Source organism: Notolabrus celidotus, chromosome 10 (genome assembly GCF_009762535.1).
Source record: "Notolabrus celidotus isolate fNotCel1 chromosome 10, fNotCel1.pri, whole genome shotgun sequence".
NCBI lineage: Eukaryota > Metazoa > Chordata > Actinopteri > Labriformes > Labridae > Notolabrus > Notolabrus celidotus.
Window position 1 is genome coordinate 722,397 of NC_048281.1, and position 23,152 is coordinate 745,548.

Here is a 23,152-nt window from a genome sequence, read left to right on the forward strand (position 1 = left end):
AGGGAGTGCCACAGTGCCCTCCTGCAGAAATATCTAACCCCTCCAGTGGATAAATGCATACACAGTATGCAGTTGACATAGCTTGATTACACAACCCATTTGCAGTTTTTTTCCATCACACTTCTTCAAAGCTCAGCTGTGAATTCTGATTTTCAAATCTGAATTACATTTCCTCAGAACTACTCACTGTAGAGACTAAATGAGATGTCTAGGGATATGAAGAGCAAGTTTTGCACCTTTGAACTTATGTTCCGCCAAGGCATAATTTGATAGGAACATTTTCAGCTCAGTAGGAAACATGAGTTTTTAATCTGCTGGCCACAGGGGTTGGTGGATCCCATGATTCAGCAGGAATCTTAACTATCTTACTGGCACAAATATCTTTCTGCATAGAACAGGGATCCCAAATTGGAATCTCTGAATTGGTGGACCCTCCAGCCATCAGTATATCACATTGTAATTTGACAGAACTGCTGAGGTTTCCTCTCTGATAGCCATTAGAAAGTGCTTCAAAGTCCCAACCAGCAAGGTTTCCTGAAGAATGATGTGTATATTAGACCATTCTGCATGGCATGATTTATGTTCAATTTAAACCATATAGTGCCATGCAAGTGTAAGAGGGGGGAAATCAGGGTATGGAGGTGATGGTACTGAATGGAGCTGTAATTTAAATTAGCATTTTTATTAACTATAACCATGTTCTTTTCCTGACTGTGACTGCTCTATTAATGTCATGCTCAGATATAGCAAAAAACAGGTTCTGTTGAGTGTTGGATGATTGCAGGATTTCTGTGGAATAATCAAAGTGATTATGTAAGAGTGTTGCAGGGTTGCCCGAATCTAAAACGTCCTTGAGAAAGACCTATAATTCCCTCTGGGGCGCACATCCATGGCTCATTTTGACCTCTGACCTCCATGGAGCAGAGGCGAGTCAAAGAAAGTCTTCCCTAAGATCAATAACTTGTTAGATATCTATAACTTAAAGATATTTAAGTATCTATCAATAGATACATTGATTTCTTTTCATACACAGAGAATTGGTGTCATATTGAAGACTCCTGTACTTTATGTGAGATTTTACTGACACCATTACTCTGATAGTAATTTAGCCCTGGGTCTACTGATTACCCGGAGTGTGCTTCTTAAATCATCATCCAAACATATGGCTCCTGTCGTCTTTCAGTGCTCAGGGATTGTAAAGCGACAAAATGGTGATTAAACATGTCATCAACATTTTAACAATGTGTCAATTAAACTCTCTTCCACCTTCCTGTTTAATGACTTCCTGGAAGTTACACTGTTCACTTTGGGAACTGAGAGGGAAATTGCTTTGTTAGCGCTTGCTTTAGCCTCACACTCTCTCCTATGGGAGAAATAGACTGCTTGGTTTGTTTCACTTGGCTAAGCTAATGCTTAACTACTCCTCACTGTGCTGGGCTAGCGTTTGATGTAATAAGAAAGCAGTATCATCCAGTGCTCATCAGCTTTTACTGGCCTTGTACCTCAGAGAGCTCTCCCTGTTATCGACTTTTAAATCAGAACTTCCTTATCTGCTGGTGACACAGAGGTAATAAAGACTGGAATGGTCTGGGACTACAAAGAGGAGGTGCAAATTTGCTTCTTCATCTGACAGATGTTACCTCAGAAAAGTCAATAAATGGTTCAAATACCCCACTTTGTAAGATGTCACAAATTTAAACCTCCATGGTATTATACTGTGCATGCTTTTCTGCAGCAGCCAATACAAAATGCTTTTCCTTGGGGACAAAAAACAGAAGGCTATGATATGAAATCGTGTTTGCCTATGCCTCAGTGCTGTCACTTAGCATGAAACTGGCACCTCAGCAGGCCTCCTGTTTACTGTTTGGACTGAAAGAAGTCTGAAACGTCTGGCCTCTTGGCCTCGGCATCGTTTAAGAGGGTTAATGAGAGCACGTGACACTGAGCAGTCAGGTGGCGGCTTGGATCAGTAAACATGGAGGGAGGGGTGGTTCTGGAAGTCTGGCTTGTACAGTAAACAAGAATAGAGCTGGTGACAGAGATGATCTATGAAATTCTATATGTGAATAACTTCCACACTTATGATCAACTTTTAATGAATATATAAATGCTGGTAATTTCTTTTTTGTCTGTAGTGACTTTTCAGTTTTGGATCACACTCACAGCTTTCATCAACACACTGTCCAGCTGTAGCAGGCCCCCTGGTTTTGGATTAATAGCCTGAGCAAACTACATGCCCAGAACCAAATGGCAAACAAAAAGAGCTGGTGAACAAAGCAGGGCATTAAAAGCAATGTAATTCCAACAGTTAGTCGGTGGAGACCAAAACAGAGTTTAAAAAAGAGAGCTGTTGTACAATTCTGAAGTCAATAAAACAACCTCTGATTAAAGCATAATTAGTTAAAGCCCCTGTTACCTCTTTTTGACCAACGTGAACCGACTTGTATCCAGGCTGGGGCTTGTGCTGGTTCGGAGCTGGTTGGAAGAGGCATGTCATGACGTCAGATTTACATGACCGCTTTTCCCAGCAGCGCTAGCGCGAATTTTCCCTCACAACAACAACGATGGCGGACAACGGCAGCTTGACTCCTCGGCAGACCACTGCTTTGCCTTGGAATCCATTAGTCTTTTTTATTTTAATAAGGCTATCCATTGTGTACTAATCCTACCTCTGAACAACACAACTGATGGTCTCAAACACATTAAGAAGGCAAGTCATTCTACAAATGAACTCTTGACAAGGCTCATGTTCATTAGAAACCATTCCAGGAGACCACTTCATGAAGCAGACTGAGAGAATACCAAGAGTGTGCAAAGCTGTCATGAAGGAAAAAGGGGGCTACTTTACAGAATCTAAAATATAAAACAGATTCTGCTTTGTTTAACACTTTTTTGTTCATTCAATAATTCCATATATGTTCTTTCATAGTTTTGATGTCTTCAGTATTAATCTACAATGTTTACAATAATTACAATAAATACAAACCCTTGAATGAGAAAGTTTCCAAACTTTTGACTGGTAGTGTATGTCCATGTTCAATGCCTGAAACTGCTGTGGGGTAGGCGTCAGACCGGACAAAGGGCAGCACGTTGAAGAAACAGATTTCTTTACATCTTCAACAGCAAATCTTCACAATGATGCTAAAGTTTACAAAGGTAGACTCTCTTATTTTTGTTGTTAAAAGCTTGTTACGTGTCCAAAATTATTAATTTATGCAGATTTCAGCCCTTACTTCTTGTTCTAATATTAAAACACATGAAAAAGTGATCTGATCAGAAGCCCCAATTGGACTTTGCTGTGAACATTAAAATAGTATAACAGGCTGTTTTTTGATGCTGATCCATTGATATGTGAAGAAATGTGTTAAAGTTACATTTTGAGCATTGCATCTACATTTTTTTTTTCACAAAAACTTTCCCCTAGAGATATCAGTTTCCTGATGTTTTTCTCCTCGGTGTGGAGAAAAGTATTGGCAGAGGCAGGCTGACATATATCCATTACTCTGTGTACTTGTGGTGCTAATGGGATTTTGGAAGGTGGAAAGGAGGATGGTGAGGTAGAAAGAAAAAAGAGGAGAAAGGTTTTGTGACAGTACATGTGCAGCCTGGGTAAAGCAGTTATGACACTTGTATTCCTTAGTGTGAGTTTATATCATTGGTATTTCAGATATTCTAACCTTTTCCATTGCTGCGCTCATTTTAAGTTTGGCTAGCTGAGAGTATCAACTTAAATGGCTAAGTGGTGAAGAAAGCAGGGAGGAAACGCTTCAGAAGAAGCTGCCTGCCCTACTTTTCCACATGAGAGGTTTGTGTGTAACACTTGGTTATGTAAGAAAGCTCCCACACAGCAATCTCATGTGTTTAACTTTTAAATGAAAATCTAGCATTTGGAACTCCTCCTTTAGATAACACGATATCAGTGCTTTCATAACTTTGGATTAGCTTTATTTATAATGGATTTGCACAGATCTATAGCATGAATAAAAAAGAGAGTGGATGCCATTCATAATGTATATTATTTGATGCCAGTGGCAACAGCTCTCACTTTAAAAAACTGTCTTATTTATAAAAAATGCACCAGTACAACAACTTTTTTTTTTAGTAAGGAAAGTTAAAATGAGTGGGGTTTTTTAATATTAATGTTATTTTGTTAATTGATTTTCTGTTCTGCACTGAAGCCTGTCCATCTTTCTGTAGAGCTGTCTAACTTTGATCTTTGGTAAACTATGAAACAAACTACAGACCTGATAATACTCATATTATTTCTGCTGATTGTTTCCATGAAAAACTACAGAGAGAAATATCATGAATACAGTAGCATTCACAGATGGCACAAGGACTCACTTCATGGTTTATTGATGTTTTGATCAGAGTATCACTTCCTCACAAACTATTTCAGGTGTGGAAACCATTGGAACATCTTACACCAACCCAGGCACAGATGTTTAGAGTAAACAACATTAAAACAAAATGCTTTGCGACTGTAGAAGACTGTACAGTCCATCCTGTGCTACCTGTTTCCCTCCAACGCTGTAAAGATCTGCCCATGCATTTCTTTGAATTCTAGAGATGTTGCCTTGAATTGGCTATAAAAAGTATAGGATTTAATGTTATAAATATATAATTTAAAGAACAAAAAGATCCCCAAAAGATCACCTATAGAGATTTCCCAACTTTACACCACAATCAGTGTAACATCTGAGGGGATGTTTTAGACCAAAGCTCTTCAAATCTCAGGGCTGGGTAAAGTATCTGTGGAGGCTGTTGTTGGTTTAGGAACTTACTGAATAAGATTTGTTGTATTTTTCCTTTAACATATCAGCTGTCAGGGTGCATGAATAGCTCAGTGGTAAGCTTATAGTTAGAGCTGGATCAGGCTTGGACCAGCTTTTGTCATGCTGCTATAGGCCTAGACTGCCGGGGGAACTGGCACACTGACACACTGGGATCCTATCTCACCCCCTTCCCCCCAACCCCCTCATCACTTACTTTAACTCTGCCTGTCTCATTAAAGTGACCAACCATAGACCTTTCTGGAGTCCCTGAGCTCCCTTGTCTCGTAGATTCCTCTGAGCTGCCGTAGACGTCCTCCTGCTGCGGACGATCTGGACTCCAGCTGATACGGACTTGCTGGACTCCAGCGGCAACAGCTTCTACTACTCGTCTCATCACTATCACTTCTCTCTCTTACTCCCCTCTATCTGTCTTTCCAGACTCAACTCAGTCGAGGCAGATGTCTGTCTAACATGAGTCTGGTTCTGCTCGAGGTTTCTGCCTGTTAAAAGGAAGTTTTTCCTCTCCACTGTAACTAGCTAAATACTGTGAGGTGTAATGCTCATGATGGATTAAGGTGGGGTCAGACTGAGTCTTACCCTGTCTTGGTGTTGGGTCTCTGTTCATAATTTGACATAGAGTGGTCTAGACCTCCTATGTTTGTAAAAGCGTCTTGAGATAAAGTTTGTTGTGATTTGGCGTGATACAAATAAAGATTGATTGATTGATTGATTGATTGATTAAGTTGCATGATCCATGCACAGAAGCTATAGTCCTCAAAGCGGGCAACCCGGGTTCAAATCCTGGTGAACCATAGCATAGCATAGTATAGCATAGCGTAGCATTTAGTATTTGGCCACAACAGAAAGTTTCAGTTCTCTGGAGCTTCAAAACAAGCTTTAAAAAATGCAGCTTGTGTTGATTCTACCATGATACCTGCTCAGGAAGAGTTAAGTGAAAAATTGTATCTGATTCAGAGAGCAGCAATAACAGCATCACATTACTGTAAAACTCAGTTTAACAAGTATCACTGCACACCTAAGTGAAAATCAGCAAGGAATCAAGATATCTAGCATTTGGCAAAATAAAAAAGCAACACATAATTAGCCATGTTTACATGTTTAGTTTTTCTTCAACCTGAATAAAATCCTTCTGATTAAAGATTCTAACTTCACTGTTTTCATGTACGCCAAATAAAATAGTCCTATTAAGACGTGTGTTCCTGCATCAAGCATCTAATCTGAATAAAACTACGGGCATTTGACACGAGCAGAGTCGCTCCTCCGGTCTAATGTGATGAAAATAGCAGAAGAGACTGTTCCTTCCATCTGGTCCTGTTGTTACCAAACACCCCTGTCGCTGCGTCAGTGCACATAATGTGTTGCAAATCAATCCTAATTTTATTAACATTGAATCAAGATACTGATTTATCATCCATATCGTATCATTTATCATTCAAGGACCTCACATACTGATATGATGTGAAAACTCTTTGATATCTCAGGTCTCACCCTGATTTTCTCGGTGATGGTTCGTGGTTATTTTGGTCTTTCCTTCATCTTGACTGAGCTCCAAGTTGACAATCTCGCCCTCCATGCAATGTCACTTGCAGCAGTGTAAAATACAATGATGCTGCAGACTAGTTTAGACTACCTGTAGCATAAAGCCCAGTGTGTCTCATTTAGAAGTGACACAGGGTCCTGTGCATCTGGATCAAACACAAAGGTGCCTCAACAAAGAGTCAGTGCTTGACAACTTGAAAATGGGAATAGACAGTCTACTCTGTCCATCCTTGTAAACCCTTGTTGTTGCATTAATGTGGTGTTTCATTCACTCTTAAAGCTTTATCCATGAACATAATCAAGGCAGTGATTATGCAAAGCAATTCATTGATGTACAAACAATTTCTGGAAGAGAGGGTTGGTGTATGGCATGCCTACAGTGATCTGTTTATCAGAGGACTGCACCAGAAAAACACCCTTATTTGAACCCTGCATTAAGATCTTAAAAGTACTTCTTGTGGTGTGAAAGAAAGGAGTCTTTATCCCCTTTCTCCTCCAACAGCTACACAAAGCCGTGTCACACACTGAGGCTTACACTGTCACATGTCTTAAGAGGGACCTCACAAACAACCCACAGACAAGCAATTTGGAGAAAGGCTGAACATTTCATGTGACTGCCTACTGGCACACAGACACCACTTCTCTTACTGCAGCAACATTTCCACCTCCATCTCTGCATGTTCTCTGAGCTGAGCAGAGTCCATCCGAGGGCCTTTTAATGGACCTCTGCCAGCTGCCTGTCACTGAGGGTAACTGAGTCAGACACTACTCAACTCAAGCTAGCACTATCCTACCTTAGCTTAAGCTGTGATTCACATGTTGGCTTCAGAAACAGCAAGTGGATTCACTCATTCATAACTAAGCACATTATACAGAACATGACTCACTAATTGGGAGGTTCAAAAGGAATTCCTTTGTGGGCATCAGAGGATGCTTTTTACTGCTGAAGTATATCCTCATCCATTTGGATTTGTCATCATAGGATTAAACACATTACACAGGCCGAACCTAATTACACATGTTGTAATGAAATAAAGACCAGATGGGGGAGAAATCACCCCCTCCTTCTGCAGGAGTATAAATGGATCATACCAGATTACATTAATCATTAGATTAGACAGATTATTTCCATCAGGTTGGTCATTTTCATTATGAATGTCCCAAGCTTCCTTCATGGCTGTGTGTACACAAAGAATGCTAAGAGTTTAACAGAATGACTGATATGTAAAAGAGACGATGCTTATGCTTTGTCATCACAATCAGAGGAGGTCATTTTTATGAGGACTTTATTTTACGACTGCATTTAGAGTGAATTAATAAAACAGTTACAAACTTTTATGATGAGGAACCTTTATCTTTATAGTACTGTGTGCCCAAAGTAGTGCTGCTCTTTTTCACAACTCCTATAACAAGGTAGCTGACCTTTTCCCACTGAAGTCGCCCACTCAGCAGCTTAGACACCAAACTATATCTGCAAACTGTAATCCCCATTAGCCTATGTGAGGCTACTACACACACGAGAGGCCTTCAGCCCAGAGGTTTAGGAGGTTATTGTCCTCATCGCAGTGGTTTCTAGTTTGACCCCAAGTTCTCTACTTCCCATAATTCCTGTCTCTCTTTAGCTGTCCTATCAGTAAAGGCAAAATGCCCCCTCCCCCCCAAAAAATACAAATAACATATGATTGCACACAGTGATTTTTCTTTCAGGTCAAAGGAAAGACCAAAACAGTGGCTGATGACATCAATGAAAACATTGGGGAAAAAAAGCATTTTAAAAGAGAATGTCTCAAAACAAAATGTTTATGTCTCTCTACAACATATCAAGCAGTAGCTGAGGCTGTGTGTAGGACTTGATTTATAAGTCAACTTATCACCTCACCTGTTGATTCTTGTGGATGTTTAATGGTTGCCTCAGTCTGTTTACACACAGTTACGATTTACCAGGCTAATTGTATTTACATTTGTTTATCCTTTTAGTGATAAGACGTGATCATTTAAAAGATCACAGTCGACATAGCTTCAATAAAACTAACTTGTTTGTTTATTCACATGCAATCATTTCAAAGCTTATCTTTTTGTATTCACACTGTTTCTCCTCCACTTCGATTGGAGGGCGACGGCGGCAGTGACGGTGTTTGCACTGGAAATGGCAAGATCAACATAATGATGATATATAAGATCATGATAATGTAAAGATTACTGAGCCTTTCTACAGGATCCTCTGTTGTTTTGCTATCAACAATCTTGGCAACAGAGAAAGGCTCTAAAGAAGAGACTCACTGATTATATTGTGATCAATGAGTTATCTCTCTACACACAAGTAGACTTATGGAAGAGGTGCACATTAGCTTGTAACACTATGACATAGACGCACATGTTTATGTCAATAAAATAATTAGCAAACCAGTTACAGGAAACATGGCAAGGCAAACGCTAATTTGTAACCAATATAGCAGTGTGCTCATAAACTACTCGACTGAGAAACACTCAATATGTCAGAGAATAGTATTGCTCTAATAAATTAGCATGCAGCAATCCGTGGCTCTTATTGTAATATCCTGCTTAATGCTTATAACTGAAGCTGTGATTGTCAAAATGCTAATCAGCTCCTAATTAGCTCACGTGGTGCGAGCTGATGAGCGCCTTGTTTACCTGCTGTCCTGAACATTTACTGTATATAATTGTCTTATACATATTCCTTTACTTTATCTGTCTTGTGTTTCACTACAAAAGAGCAAATGTCTCTTCAAAACATCCGTAAAGGTCCTCAGGTCCAACTCACTAAACCTGCTGTCTGTCCCACAGACACCCCTTGAGACTCATAGTGATCATGCTTTAGAGGTAATAGCACCAAACCTTTAAACGTTCTGCACACTGACTTTAAGTTTTCAAAAAGCAGCGGTAACACTTTACAATAAGGGTCCCTTAATTAGCATTAGTTAATGCATTATTAAGCATTAATTAACAGTTTAATAATAGTTTAATAATTGTTATAATGTATTACCTAACATTAACTAACACATTAGTTAGTGCATTAATAAGCAGTTAATTAATGTCCACTGCTCAGAGTTAACTAATACATTATTAAGCATTAATAAAAGTTACAAAACTTAATTAGTTAACCATTAGTGAATGCTTTCTGGACCCTTATTGTAAAGTGTAACACATGCATCACTTAAGTAACACATTATAAATGCTAAACTGCCTCATAAGCATAAGCATAAGCATAAGCATAAGCGTGTGCATCACTTTTGAGTGTCCTCTGGAAACACTTCTGTTGTGTTGCTGTTTATTTGCAGCGTGTTTTTCTAATGTATTGTGTTGTGGTCTTTGCATCGCGTTTTCTAAATGCTGCGCATGTGTTGTCAAATTGATGAAGATGTTTTCTTAATTTTCTTGTGTTTTGTCTTTTTGCATGTGTTTTCTTAAGTTGCAGTGCTGTGAGCTCTCAGGGCCACCGTACTTCTCCGTGCCAGTTGAGATGTTATCTGTGATTATCTGTTTTATTCTAAATAAAATGTGTTGAATTCTTTATATGTGTTGCTTCAACTACATTTCAACTCATTTTGCTTCAACGTATGTGTTACCTAAGAGATACATGTGTTACACTTTACAATAAGGGTCCAAAAAGCATTCACTAATGCTTAATTATGGTTAAGTAATGCTTATGAGGCAGTTTAGCATTTATAATGTGTTACTTAAGTGATGCATGTGTTACACTTTACAATAAGGGTCCAGAAAGCATTCACTAATGGTTAACTAATTAAGTTTTGTAACTTTTATTAATGCGTAATAATGTATTAATTAACTCTGAGCACTGGACATTAATTAACTGCTTATTAATGGATTAACTAATGTGTTAGTGAATGTTAGGTAATACATTATAACGATTATTAAACTATTATTAAACTGTTAATTAATGCTTAATAATGCATTAACTAACGCTAATCAAGGGGCCCTTATTGTAAAGTGCTACCGCAGCAGCTAAAAATGGTCCATGGCTGATCGTGCTCATTCATTCTAATCCAGTGAATAATCTGATTTTATTGTACATGGTTATTGCATTGTTGGTCATTCATAACTTTTATGATATGGCTCAGTGTAATGTATTTATGTTTTATTTCTGATTGTATTTTGTTGATGTAAAGCTCTTTGTGACTCTTGTCCAATGTTGGGCAAGATACTAGAAATGAGTACTTAGTTATAATCACTAGTTACTACTTACAAATAATAATTGAATAACTGAGTTACTGGATTAATACAGTAATGAGTTACTTGGGAAAGTGACTTTAACGTTACTTCTTTTTGCTTCAGCTAGCTTAGCATACTGCTTGATAAGGTGCTTTGTGAGACTCATGATACTGACTGAAAAAGGTAAACAAGGTTATGTAACATGGCTCTAATACAGATGTTTTGTATGTCACCATCTTGTGCATGTCAGCATGCCTAACAATGAATCTGATGGAAATACTGTTTGGCATCTTAACAAAAACTATTGGACCGTTTTAAATTCAAACCATTAACTGGAAAAGTCTTTCAATTGTCAACCTTTTAATTTGTTAGTCAAAACCAAAGGACTTCAAACCTAACTTGTGACTGTAAGGTGGATTTTATCTGGTCCTTTAACCAAATGAAACTCTATGAAACTAATATATCTTTGGAAAATGAGAAGTGTTCAGTGAATCTGCTTTGTTGGTTGAATAAGCGCCGCTCGAGTGGCTGCTTGTTGCAGCAGCTCTCTCTTTGTTGTTCTTTTTCCAACTTTTTTTTCACATCTGTTTAGTTCTCTTTGTATCTGGAGCCTGTCATGTCTTTTTAATGACTCATTTGTTAGCCATGGACACCAAACTGGCTACGTTTGCAGTGGTGTTTTTACTATTTTTGTGCCTGTGTGTGCCTGGAGATCCTGTGTGACCATGGTCGCATTGTTTACATATGAGATCAGCTGTTAGCAGCCTGTAGCATGTCGATGCTAAACGATGCTAGGCCCAATGTTCCCTGCGATCTGAGGAGAAGGAGGCAAGGATGACGTGCTGGTACTGAGGTGCAAGCTAAAAAAGACTACATCGACCTGTCCTTCCACCCACTGTTATGGGGAATGTAAGATCTATGTACAATAAGGTGGACGAGCTAACCCAGCATCAGAGGGAATACTGGCAGAGTAGCATCATGCTATCAGAGCTATAACTGGACATGAACGCCACATTGGAAGGATTTCACCTGCTGTGGACAGGATTCAGGAGAGCAAGACTGAACTAACTGGTGAAGAAGGCCAGCTCAGTCCTGGACCCTGTGGAGGTGGTGGCTGACAGGAGAATTATGGCCAAGCTGTCGTCTCTGATGGACAATTTTTTTATATATATATTCTCGATGAAATTCTTGTACTGTACACCTTCTTGTTTGCTGCTGTAACTCTGTGAATTTCCCCGTTGTGGGACAAATAAAGGAGTATCTTATCTTATTCATTTGGAGAACATTTCCTGTTCTCTGCATTGTTGATGAAAACATAGCGGTGTGCATTTCTTTTGTCCTGTCATGCACCCTAGTTATAAAACATGTAAGGATTTCTTTGAAAAAAATGTAAGGGCTTTCACTGGATCCCTTACAGAATTAATTCAAGTGCTTTTTGAAGAAGATAAAAGACTACAAAATGTCGACACAATCCTTGAAAAAAGATGAAATAGCCATCAAGATGATGTGTGATTCAGTCATTCAATTTTCTGCTTTGTTGAGCATGCCTCTTGGCAACAATGTTACAGTTACTACCTACGACAATTTGGCAAGTATTTCCAATTTATGCATTTTGACACTTATTTAAATATTACATAACAAAAGGTCACAGCTGTCAAGCCTCCTTTTACTTTCTGTTTAACACACTAATTTTAAACCAACTGTATAATTAACTTGTTTAACAGCGTACATTTCTCAACATGCCTCTGGGCCAATGCTAGCTTCTTATTCTTCAGAGGACATTGTTTGCATATGATGAAATCGTCGTCTGTTAAATGAAAATGTATGTCACTGTCATTGTAGTTACCCTTGTTGCACTAAACTTGAGAAAATTACATCAGACTGTCACCTCGAGCAATTTCATCACTGTGCATTTTCTGCATCTCCTTTGAAGTAATGCATCTATGTAATAAGTGAATCACATCTACTGGAAGCGTTTGCATGTATAAATGATATTTAAGAAGGGAAGAGTTTTCCTGTATGTAGCATTTTAAAATTATATTTACATGTATGAGAGGTTTGTATTTGTAACACACAATTTTACACCCTCTTTGTATCGTATACATGCTTACAAACTGCTGTCAAGGCGTTTGTTCTGCTTGTGTGTTTACCTGCATGAGCATTCGAATTTGATTGCACCTGTGTTTGCGAGTGTGTGTGTGTGTGTGTGTGTGTGTGTGTATTTGTGTATACAGCTATGTGGGTGCCATAATGTAAATGTACATACCAGCAGGACAGGCGCCTTCTGACACGATAAGTACTTCAGACTGCTGCTTGCAGGCATCTCTGCGCAGGAAGCACTCGTTCTGGTAGTTCTGATTGTTGGAGCCACATACAGGGGCATAGTCATTGTTGCACTGCAGACAGGAGAGGAGAATACAGGTTAGAAGACAGGACATGTAAGAGTCACGTTGAGGTTTTAGGAAAAGATAGAGATGAGACAGAAGTGTTTTACTGGTATGATCCCACTGAACACTGTTTGGTATTTTTTTAACACACTGAAGATGAGGTTGTGTTAACAGCAAGGGTGTGTGTAGACTTTTTTGATTGGGGTGGACCAACTGGGGCTCATGCAGGGGTAGCATGAATGAATATAATTAATTTACCATTACTGTCTCCACTAATGATGTCTATTCTGACTGCCAACATAATGGTATCCAGAGATGTTATGTTAAAGGTGACATATCATGCAAAATTTACTTTTTAATGGTTCTTTACCTGAAATATGTTTCCCTGGCATGTCTACAAACCCCCCCGAGAATGAAAAAAATCCATTCTGCCCCTGTTCTGATTTCTCCACCTTTCTGTAAATGTGTGTGAAACCAGCCGTTTCAGACTTCAGTGTTTTTGTTACGTAACAACAATATCCGGTCTGTCACGGAGTCAGAGCTCGGAGCTTGTTCAGCCCATAGACTGTATAAAATAATACTGAATCCCTCCCCCGTTTTTCATTACCTGCACAAATGTGTGCTAACAAGGAGCTTAGGAGGGAGGCATGCTAGTTGTAGGCTGTCTTAATAAACACAAAGGTCGGTTTTACTCCCCACGTCTGCAGATTTGAAGATCTAGTGGATGATTTTTATTTGTCATGGATAAGTTCTAGCGCTAATTAGCATAGCCACATAGCTATATGTTCATAGCTATAGCTGTAGCTGTAGCTGTAGCTGTAGCTGTGTACCAAGACACATGTCTACATACTGACAAATAAAACAACAAGAAACACTAAATCTGTGACCAATGGTTCAGAAAGGTCCTGCTACATGCGCCTCTCCGTCAGGATCAGACTCAGAGGGTTGAAGTAACGCAGGTCTGTGAGCAGCCGTTCATATTCAGCCAACATGTAAACATTAGATCAACGTGCTGGAGAGCCGAGGCACATCCACTTCCTGAGGGGGCGTGGTCAGAGAGAAAACAGAGTGTTCTGAGGAGGACTGAAGAAGAGGGTTTTTCAGGCAGACCAAAATCTGATTTCAAAGTGTTTTTTTGAGCATAAACTTTAAATACATGTTTTGGGGACCTCTTAGACCAATATATATTGATGAAAAAAGCGTGATATGTCCCCTTTAAGGACTCAAAAAAAAAATGTTTGTATAAAGTCACAATTCAAAGTGTTAAAACAACTAGCGTAACCTGCATTCCTCACATGCCAACCACCTGTCTCCACCTCACAGAACCAAGCACCCAACCTGGGGGGACAGAGCCTTCTTCATAGCCGCCCCCACCCTCTGGAACTCTCTCCCCACTCATATCCAAAACTGCTCCCCTTTAACATTCTAATCTCTATGAAAAACTCACCTTTTTAAGTTAGCTTTTCATTTCTGATTGTACTGCTGATTTGTTTTGTTTGATTTGTGTTCCTTGCTTGTATTGATTGTAACAATTGTACAGTGTCTTTGAGATTTTGAGAAGTGCAGTATAAATAAGATGTGTTATTATTATTATAATGTGTCAGTACCCAAATGTTCAACACATGCTACCAGTCAAAAGTTTGGACACACCTTCTCATTCAATGGTTTTTATTTATGCTGATTATTTTAAACACTAGATTAAAACTGAAGGCACCCAAACTGTGAATGAACACAAAAGGGTTAACCCTCCTGATATGTTGTGGGTCAAATTGACCCTTTTTAAAGTAAAAAAAAAAAGTTAAAAGTATTTTTTCGGTATGAAACGTCTTTACTTGGCTTAATTAGCCTGATCATCCCGTATCGATTATTGTAATTCACTCCTCTTCGGTGTCCCTCACAAATCCCTCCATAAACTTCAACTGGTCCAAAACTCTGCAGCCCGCATCATTACCAGAACCCCCTCCTTTCACCACATCACCCCCATCCTCCAGCAGCTCCACTGGCTACCGGTCAAACTCAGAATCAATTTCAAAATCCTCCTGTACACTTTCAAGGCCGTCCACAACCTCTCCCCCCCGTATCTGTCTGATCTCCTCCACATCGTCACCCCCTCTCGCTCCCTCAGGTCTTCCTCCTCCCTCCACCTCTCTGTGCCCCCTGCCCGTCTCAGCACCATGGGGAGCAGAGCTTTCAGTCGCTCTGCTCCCCAACTCTGGAACTCACTCCCACCGGACATCCGAAACTCTGACTCACTACCCCTCTTCAAATCAAAACTCAAAACCCATCTGTTTCAAACTGCATTCCCTGATTAATTTCCACTGCTTCATTTTTAACTTGGTGTTACTTTGCTTGTTGTTTTTATTTATCTTATCGTGTTGTTTTATTTATTGTGTTTTTTATCTGTCTGTAAAGCGACCTTGAGTGCTCTGAAAGGCGCTTCTAAATAAAATGTATTATTATTATTATCAACATATTTGCAACCCCCCCTGTATGTTTATAGATATACTGTTTGTGGGTCAGTTTGACCCAGCTAAAAAGGGTCAGAAGTGTCAAAAACTTGTTGTTGAAATCAACATATAAAATCAAAATAGTTCATTTCACATTTTAGGCCATATATGCCTTCCAAACCAGCTAAAAAACTGCCTAAAAATCTGGGCACCATGTGACAGAAGAGGTGTTGTGTTAATTTATCAACATCACTTCATTAAAAAAATAATAATTTAAAATTCAAAATAAAATAAAATCTGTTTAAAACTATTGTATTTATATTTACGTTGTTCCAATGTACATTTAAAGAAGTTTTAACAAGAATTTTCATTAAAAACAAATGAGATATCCTCATTGAAGCATGATCTGTGAGGATTAAAGAACACTATTGCACTAAATTGATTTAAATGGTTTGTAATGGAGTTAATAATGAGATTTAAAAAAAGTCTTTATTGGGATTTTTTGGGGTTCTGATACTTTTGGATAACTAAATACCCAGGAACATATTGCTCTTCATGAGAAACAAACATAACAGGAGGGTTAAAGAAAGCAGAATCTGTTTTATATTTTAGATTCTGTAAAGTAGCCCCCTTTTTCCTTCATGACAGCTTTGCACACTCTTGGTGTTCTCTCAGTCTGCTTCATGAAGTGGTCTCCTGGAATAGTTTCTAATGAACATGAGCCTTGTCAAGAGTTCATCTGTAGAATGACTTGCCTTCTTAATGTGTTTGAGACCATCAGTTGTGTTGTTCAGAGGTAGAGTTAGACACGCCCCTGGTTAACGGTCAACTCCACTTCAGTAATCTTATTGTATAAATCAAATATGTAGAACAGATACTTTATGTTTCTGTCCAATCTCTGCGGATTCTGGAGTCATTTTTTGTTGAATCAAAAAATAGGATATTCCCAACAACTAACACAACCATAAACTCATCATGAAAAAACATGTGTAGTATTTTTTGAAAAGAGAAGTAAAAAAGAAAACTACTTTGAATACACACCACTTGTTTTCAACCTTTAAAGAGCAAAGCAGTTAGAGGATATAAGAAGGTCCTTTTGTTTGAATTCATAAAGCTTTCATTTCCTTCATGTATTTGGAGACACCCTCCTACTTCATTCAGCTGAATGCCGGGGTAGGAGTGTGTGGTAGAAGACAAAGCAGAAATGCACTGAGTGAAAAACTATTCTGGAGTTACACAAAAAGATCCCTGTTGTTCCACGTCCCTTTATTACAGACAACAACAGAGGATGTTACAGAGCAGGAATACTTTAATGTTCAAACTCCGAGCTGAGAGAAGAAATAAATATTGGGTCCAGAGAGATTATCATCACATTTAAATAAAGAGTCTGCTGACACAAAGTGAAATGAAGTGGTGATAATAATAGGGCAGAGATATTGTCAAGGATTGTATTTATATTGCTTTAAGATGAATAATATCAGCGGCCATCTTTTCAAGCAGTGAACTTTTTCCCTGATCATGCTGGACTTGTTGTCTCTGAACATACCTTCTGTCATTCCCCAGTCAGCATGATATCTATTCCTTTAAATGACAAACATCACATTGTAATTAAGAGCCCACACATATTTAGTCATTGAGCTCATATGACTCATAGGATTTGAGTGTAAATGGTAAATGGACTTGCCGCCCGAGTGTGGTTATATCTGCTGTTGTTTCCCGTTTATTATCTTAATTTTCCATGAATCATTTTGTTTTAATTAAGCAACAAAGATCTGCTCCCTATCTTTCGGTTGGGTCATGTTCCTGCTGCATATATCTCAAGAAAAGTGGCCACCCTCTCCAGCTGCTTAGCTCTGTTGTTGCTCCACTGGAGCAGGAGCAGGTTAAGTGACTTGCTCAAGGGCACTGAGCACAATAGCTGCTAAGTCAGAGGAGAACATTACTCATTCATTTCTCCACATGGTTTGTTGGATTTAGAGAATTTCCAGATTTTTCATATGACTGATGGGACCAGTCTAAGCCCCTCTTCTTGGGCTGCAGAAGAAATATATTCATCTGATTTGATATTGATTCTGCTGCTACACCGCTTGAATAACAAATGTGATTATTCAATCGAGAAATATTCCCCATGTTTCCCTGAGAAGAAGAAAAGGCTGCCAGAGTCAGGGTCTGAAGGAGAAGTCGCTCTGTGGTCACAGCCGACAACCTGATAAAGTTTTAAAGTGCTGAAGAGCAGGGAGTGTGTGAACACTGCTGGGTGTGACACCACAAGGACAAGGGGCTTGTTTGAGAGCCCCCAAAGGAGCAAGGCTAAGGAGCTCATGGCTCTTTGTCTCCTCTTCTGTTTGCCTCTTAGTCCCCAATGGATTGACCTGGAATCTGCGCTCTCTGGGCACAATCATCTGTCTGTGCCCTTGCAGAACACTACCAGGCTCTCATGGAGGGACGCGAGTATGTGGGGGCACGAACTCATGTGCAAGTCCACGTTTAGAGGCACAGAATACTTAAACTACATTTATACTAGAAACAGGTTGATCCTGTGAACAGCTAAAGTGAACATGTAAGTACTGATACCTTCATACTCTCAGGACTCAAGTGCTGAAATAATCATTTTTCATCCAATTCTATCCAAAGTATAGAAATGTATTTAAAAAAACAGAGATGGTGAAGCAAGCACAATTGTTGTTAATTGCATTTTTAATTGTGCATTTTAAAATTCTGTTATTTTGCATTTTAGAACAGTATATAAGTCCATGTGATCAATGTATATCCACTCCTACCAGTGTATTGATTTGGGAATTACATGAATGCAATGGAATCTTCTTCTTTACATGTATTAATCAAATAAATGCTTCACTGCTTCACCAGTTTAGCCTGAAACCATGACATGGAGGAAGGAGACAGCTCTAAGTGTTTCATCCACGGGTCAGCAGCGATGTGCTCGCTCCAAAATAACGATTGGTCGGCTTTTGTGATGACGTTTCCTGCTGACGTCAGTATGATTAGCTGCGCCCTGTATGCCTAGCTCATAGGTGGTAGCTCAAACTCAAAGCACTGATATTAATATTCTAATTGTCTGACCCTAAGGGTATGTTATTTTTGACTTGTCAGCTGAGCTGTCTGGGAGGGTTTTGTGTGTGAAATGTGTCGTTTAAAAGAGCTGTGGTGTTTTCCATCAGTGTGGCAGTAGAAAGCAGGCAGACACTGCAGAGGTGCAACTACGGTATGCAGAAAGGGACACATTTGTGTCTTCTCTGCTCGTTGTCACACCTGTAGTTCAGAATACATCCTTGACGCTACATCCCTTAACCCTCCTGTTGAGTTGCGGGTCAAATTGACCCTTTTTAAAGTTCAAAAATCCCCCAAAAATTGTTAAAAGTATTTTTTCGGCATGAAACTTCTTCTGCTTGGCTTAATTAGCCTGATCAACATATACAATGAAAATGTTTGATTTCACATATTTGCAACCCCCCCCCTGTATGTTTCTAAATATACTGTTTGTGGGTCAATTTGACCCGACTAAAAGAGGTCAGAAGTGTGAAATACTTGTTGTTTCTTTGGAACTGTGTGACATATTTCACCCAAGCGGCAACCTCCGGTCTAAAAATATGAGTCCAATGCGGAAGTGTTAAAAGCTGCAGTTCATCGAGGATCCACTTGAGGCTGGCTCCGGAAGTACCGGAAGTCACATACACATGAATGGGAAAAGGACGATCTTTGCAGCATTAATAAACATGTTTACAGCCTGGTACAAAAGATGAGTGTAGTCTGAATAGCTAATTTCTAGATGTCCTCTCACTGTGAGGGGGGTGAATTTTTTTCTAATTCCGTAATTTAGAAGATATTGAGATTACTAGTCTTCCAATGAGAGGCACAGCTGCCTGCAGGAACACTGCAGCTGTTGGCTAGGAGGCTCAAAGCCCGCCTCTTTACGTCACACTGGCTCGACAGAAGCAATATGGCTGCCGCAGCCGATTGGTCTCAAAACAGCTCTTCAGAAACAGATGGGTGACGTCACGGATCCTACGTCCATATTTTTTACAGACTATGATTTCACCCCACTCATACACACACACCCTTTTAATGAATGAATTTTCATTAAAAACAAGTGAGTTATCCTCATTAAACCAAGATCTGTTAGAATTAAAGAACACCACTGCACTAAATATTGATTTAAATGGTTAGTAATGGAGTTAATAATGAAAATAAAAATAAAATTATTGGGATTTTTTTGGTTTTTACATTTTTGGATAATTAGTTTTGGAGGAGCTCTGAGGGAGGAGGGGAGGGGTTAGACGGAGTCCTGAGGAAATGCTACATTCAAATTCATGCTAGTTTTCCAAGACTGCCAACCCCAGCTTTAAGGCCCCTTTCTCACATAATATTCCCCCACTCTTTCTCCTCATTTCCTGCTTAATCCACTGTCCTATCCTCTCTAAAAAAAAAAGGTGAAAAAACCCAAAACATATAACTCACGAGAGCTCTAAGTGAAGAAAGTGAAGCTGGTGAGTGAGGCTGTGTAAGGACAGTACACTGCTGTTGATCCTCGGGAGTTTACGCTAGGTCAGAGTCAGCAGAGTAATGCATTTATGCCCTAATTTGTGCCGAGGCTTGGTTTGAAGTTATGTTTTTGGGAACAGAAGAAGTCATTTCCCTCTCTCCTGGGTGTTTGAGTATAGAAACATCAGTTTACACACATCATTTTCACACATTAACTGCACATCCCAATTTAGCTGCTTTAGTGTGAATGTCATCTGAGACACACACAAGGTCTGATGGCCCCGAGCAGAAGCTCAAATAAAACCACGCCATCGATTCAAGAGCCCGGGAGCATCACAACGATCAAGTGTGAACACAGATTTTAACCCGCTAAGGGGAGAAAAATACGAAATAATACACACAAAGGAGAGTAAAAAGAGGAGGAGGAGGAGGAGGAGGAGGAGGAGGGGCTCGGATTGAAAGAGAAAGTGCACGCTGGATCTTGATCAAAGGGATTGAGACGCAGGAAGGAAAGAGCCCGCAGAGAAGACGAGAGACAAAGTTTATGAGTAGGATTGGGCTCAGGGCGGAGAAGAAGTCAAAGAAAATGGATGAGAGTGAGACAGACGAGGAGTGAGGGCTAATAAAGGTGAAGAAAATACAGAAGTGAGATGCAGAAAGAGAGAGATGGAGACACAAAGACAGAGCCCTGGCTCAACAAACCTGGCATGACAAAAAAGAACCATAGTGCCTCAGGAAATCACGGCGAAAAAAGAACATCATAAAATGAAAAAAAAAAACAGAAAGAGAAGAAGAAATGGGGACAGAGTGAGGGAGAGGAATAGAAAATCCCCTCAAAGGAGAGCGAGAGAGAATGAAAAAATGGCAACCCCACAAAGGCGCTTGGAATAGCTTACTGCAGGGCCCGTGCTTTTTTACCATCCTCTATCCTTCCTCTGTCTTCCCCCCTCCCTCCCCACTCCCCCTCTCCCACACTCTTTCTCCCAGCTGGCTCAGGCTGTTCTTAACCTGGGGACTCCCACTTTATGCCAGGCGTGATGCAACGGAAGGGAAAGCTGCCCAGCAGAGCCCTGCGGGTGTCTTTTAAGATCGCCTTCTTTTCTGTGAAAACTCCCCCCCCCACCCCATCTCTTGATCATACCCAGTATTTGGCTTTCAACCCTGTGGAAAAGCGGAGTGATGAGAGGATGGGTGATTCAAAGCCTCCGCCTTATCAGAGGTGGTGTAAGACAGTAGATGTGGCTGAGTGCAAATCAAATGTGGGTAGAAAGGAGGATACAGTGTCCTATGTGTCTCTTAAAGCATGTTGTGTGTATATGTTATCAGTTCAAGTAAAGATAGATCTCAAGTATGAGACCAGAGCCACCTTCTGCACATGAACTACTGAAACTGAAAATGTCTAAACATTCAACTCGCCCTTCCTCATCTGTCCCTCACAGCAGAAGAGTATTATTGTTGGAGGTAGAACCTTCAGTTCTCAGGCCCCTCTCCTTTGGAATCATCTACCAGTCAGGGTCCGGGAGGCAGACACCCTCTCTACTTTTAAGAGTAGACTTAAAACTTTCCTTTTTGATAAAGCTTATAGTTAAGCTGGATCAGGCTTGGACCAGCTTTTGTCATGCTGCTATAGGCCTAGACTGCCGGGGGAACTGGCACACTGACACACTGGGATCCTAGCTCACCCTCTTCCCCCCAACCCCTTCATCACTTACTTTAACTCTGCCTGTCCCATTAAAGTTACTAACCATAGACCTTTCTGGAGTCCCTGAGCTCCATTGTCTTGTAGATTCCTCTGAGCTGCCGTAGACGTCCTCCTGCTGTGGACGATCTGGACTCCAGCTGATACGGACGTGCTGGACTCCAGCGGCAACAGCTTCTACTACTCGTCTCATCACTATCACTTCTCTCTCTTACTCCCCTCTATCTGTCTTTCCAGACCCAACTCAGTCGAGGCATGATGGCTGTCTAACATGAGTCTGGTTCTGCTCGAGGTTTCTGCCTGTTAAAGGAAGTTTGTCCTCACCACTGTAACTAGCTAAATACTGCGATGTGCAATGCTCATGATGGATTAAGGTGGGGTCAGACTGAGTCTTACCCTGTCTTGGTGTTGGGTCTCTGTTCATAATTTGACATAGAGTGGTCTAGACCTCCTATGTTTGTAAAAGCGTCTTGAGATAACGTTTGTTGTGATTTGGCGCTATACAAATAAAGATTGATTGATTGATTGACTCTCTTACAGTTTGAACTCCTCTAGACCAGGTTTTTTTTTTTTAATTTTAAGTAATCTGAATTTGCTTATTTTACCCATTATTTTACAAATATAGACAAAAATTGTACATTTCATTAGTTTCCTGCCTTCCTTTGTTGCAGGATGACTCCTAAAGTAAGGGTCAGTGTTAGTTAACAGTTATTTAACAAATGGATCAGTAGCAGCAGGTCTGACTTTGAATTAGGAAGTAAATCAAGTATGAAGCAACATTTTACTACTTTAAGGGACAGTGGGGGTCACAAGTCTTTGCCACCTATATTTTGGGGGTCGCGTGCTGAAGAGTTTGGGAACCCCTGCTCTAGGCGACCACGAAAAATGACTGACGACCTGAAAAAAGGCAAAATTTACAAAAGTCCACCAAAAGTCTGTAAATGACTTGTGAACCATCTGCTGACATGCTAACTCCCACATTAACCATGGACAATTGAGGATCAGAGAGAGGAAACATGCCAAAAGAACAGCACTGTGTCAAGTCCCCTGCACATGAAACACACAATGGTCATGAAACACTCCGGTTTGGGGGAGGGAGGGCTTCCATGTGGAGCTGGCAGAGTGAGGAGGATGAAGAAGAGATGTTTATTAGCTAATACTAACAACCAAAAAACAATCTGCTCCTGAAAGCAAAAAACCTATGAGATTACTGATTATTTTTTAGCATCTTCTGTATTTTTAAAAGTGTAGTTTATGCACACCTGAGGATGAAAAAGGCTCATATTCAGGGAGCACATGATCTTATATTGGCATTCTAAACTTACCATGCCTAACTCTAATTATTTGCATGATGTATATTAACTAAAGTGGGGCTATAACAAAAAACAAACATATTCCATAAAAGGTGAATATATATCCACATTTTCTTAGCTGAATTATCAGAATAGTAGAGTATAATAGAATATTCCCTGTATTGGTGACCTAATTGCCTGATATATCATGCATCCCTGTGGAAAATGATGTACAGGCAACTAGAGCAGAGAAACTGTTCAATGCATAGATCATCACCATCATGCCCACTTGCTTGCTGTT

The 23,152-nt window shown here is 39.9% G+C and overlaps 1 protein-coding gene across 2 annotated transcripts in view; it reads right to left on the reverse strand.

Moving 5' to 3' along the window:
• The window catches only part of tmeff2a (transmembrane protein with EGF-like and two follistatin-like domains 2a), a 202,854-nt gene that overhangs the window by 114,086 nt on the left and 65,616 nt on the right, over positions 1–23,152 (reverse strand). For both annotated transcript variants that reach the window (XM_034693327.1, XM_034693326.1), the window contains exon 3: positions 12,793–12,922. In XM_034693327.1, the coding sequence (XP_034549218.1) occupies positions 12,793–12,922 (130 nt within the window). The remainder of the gene's footprint in view (positions 1–12,792; positions 12,923–23,152) is intronic.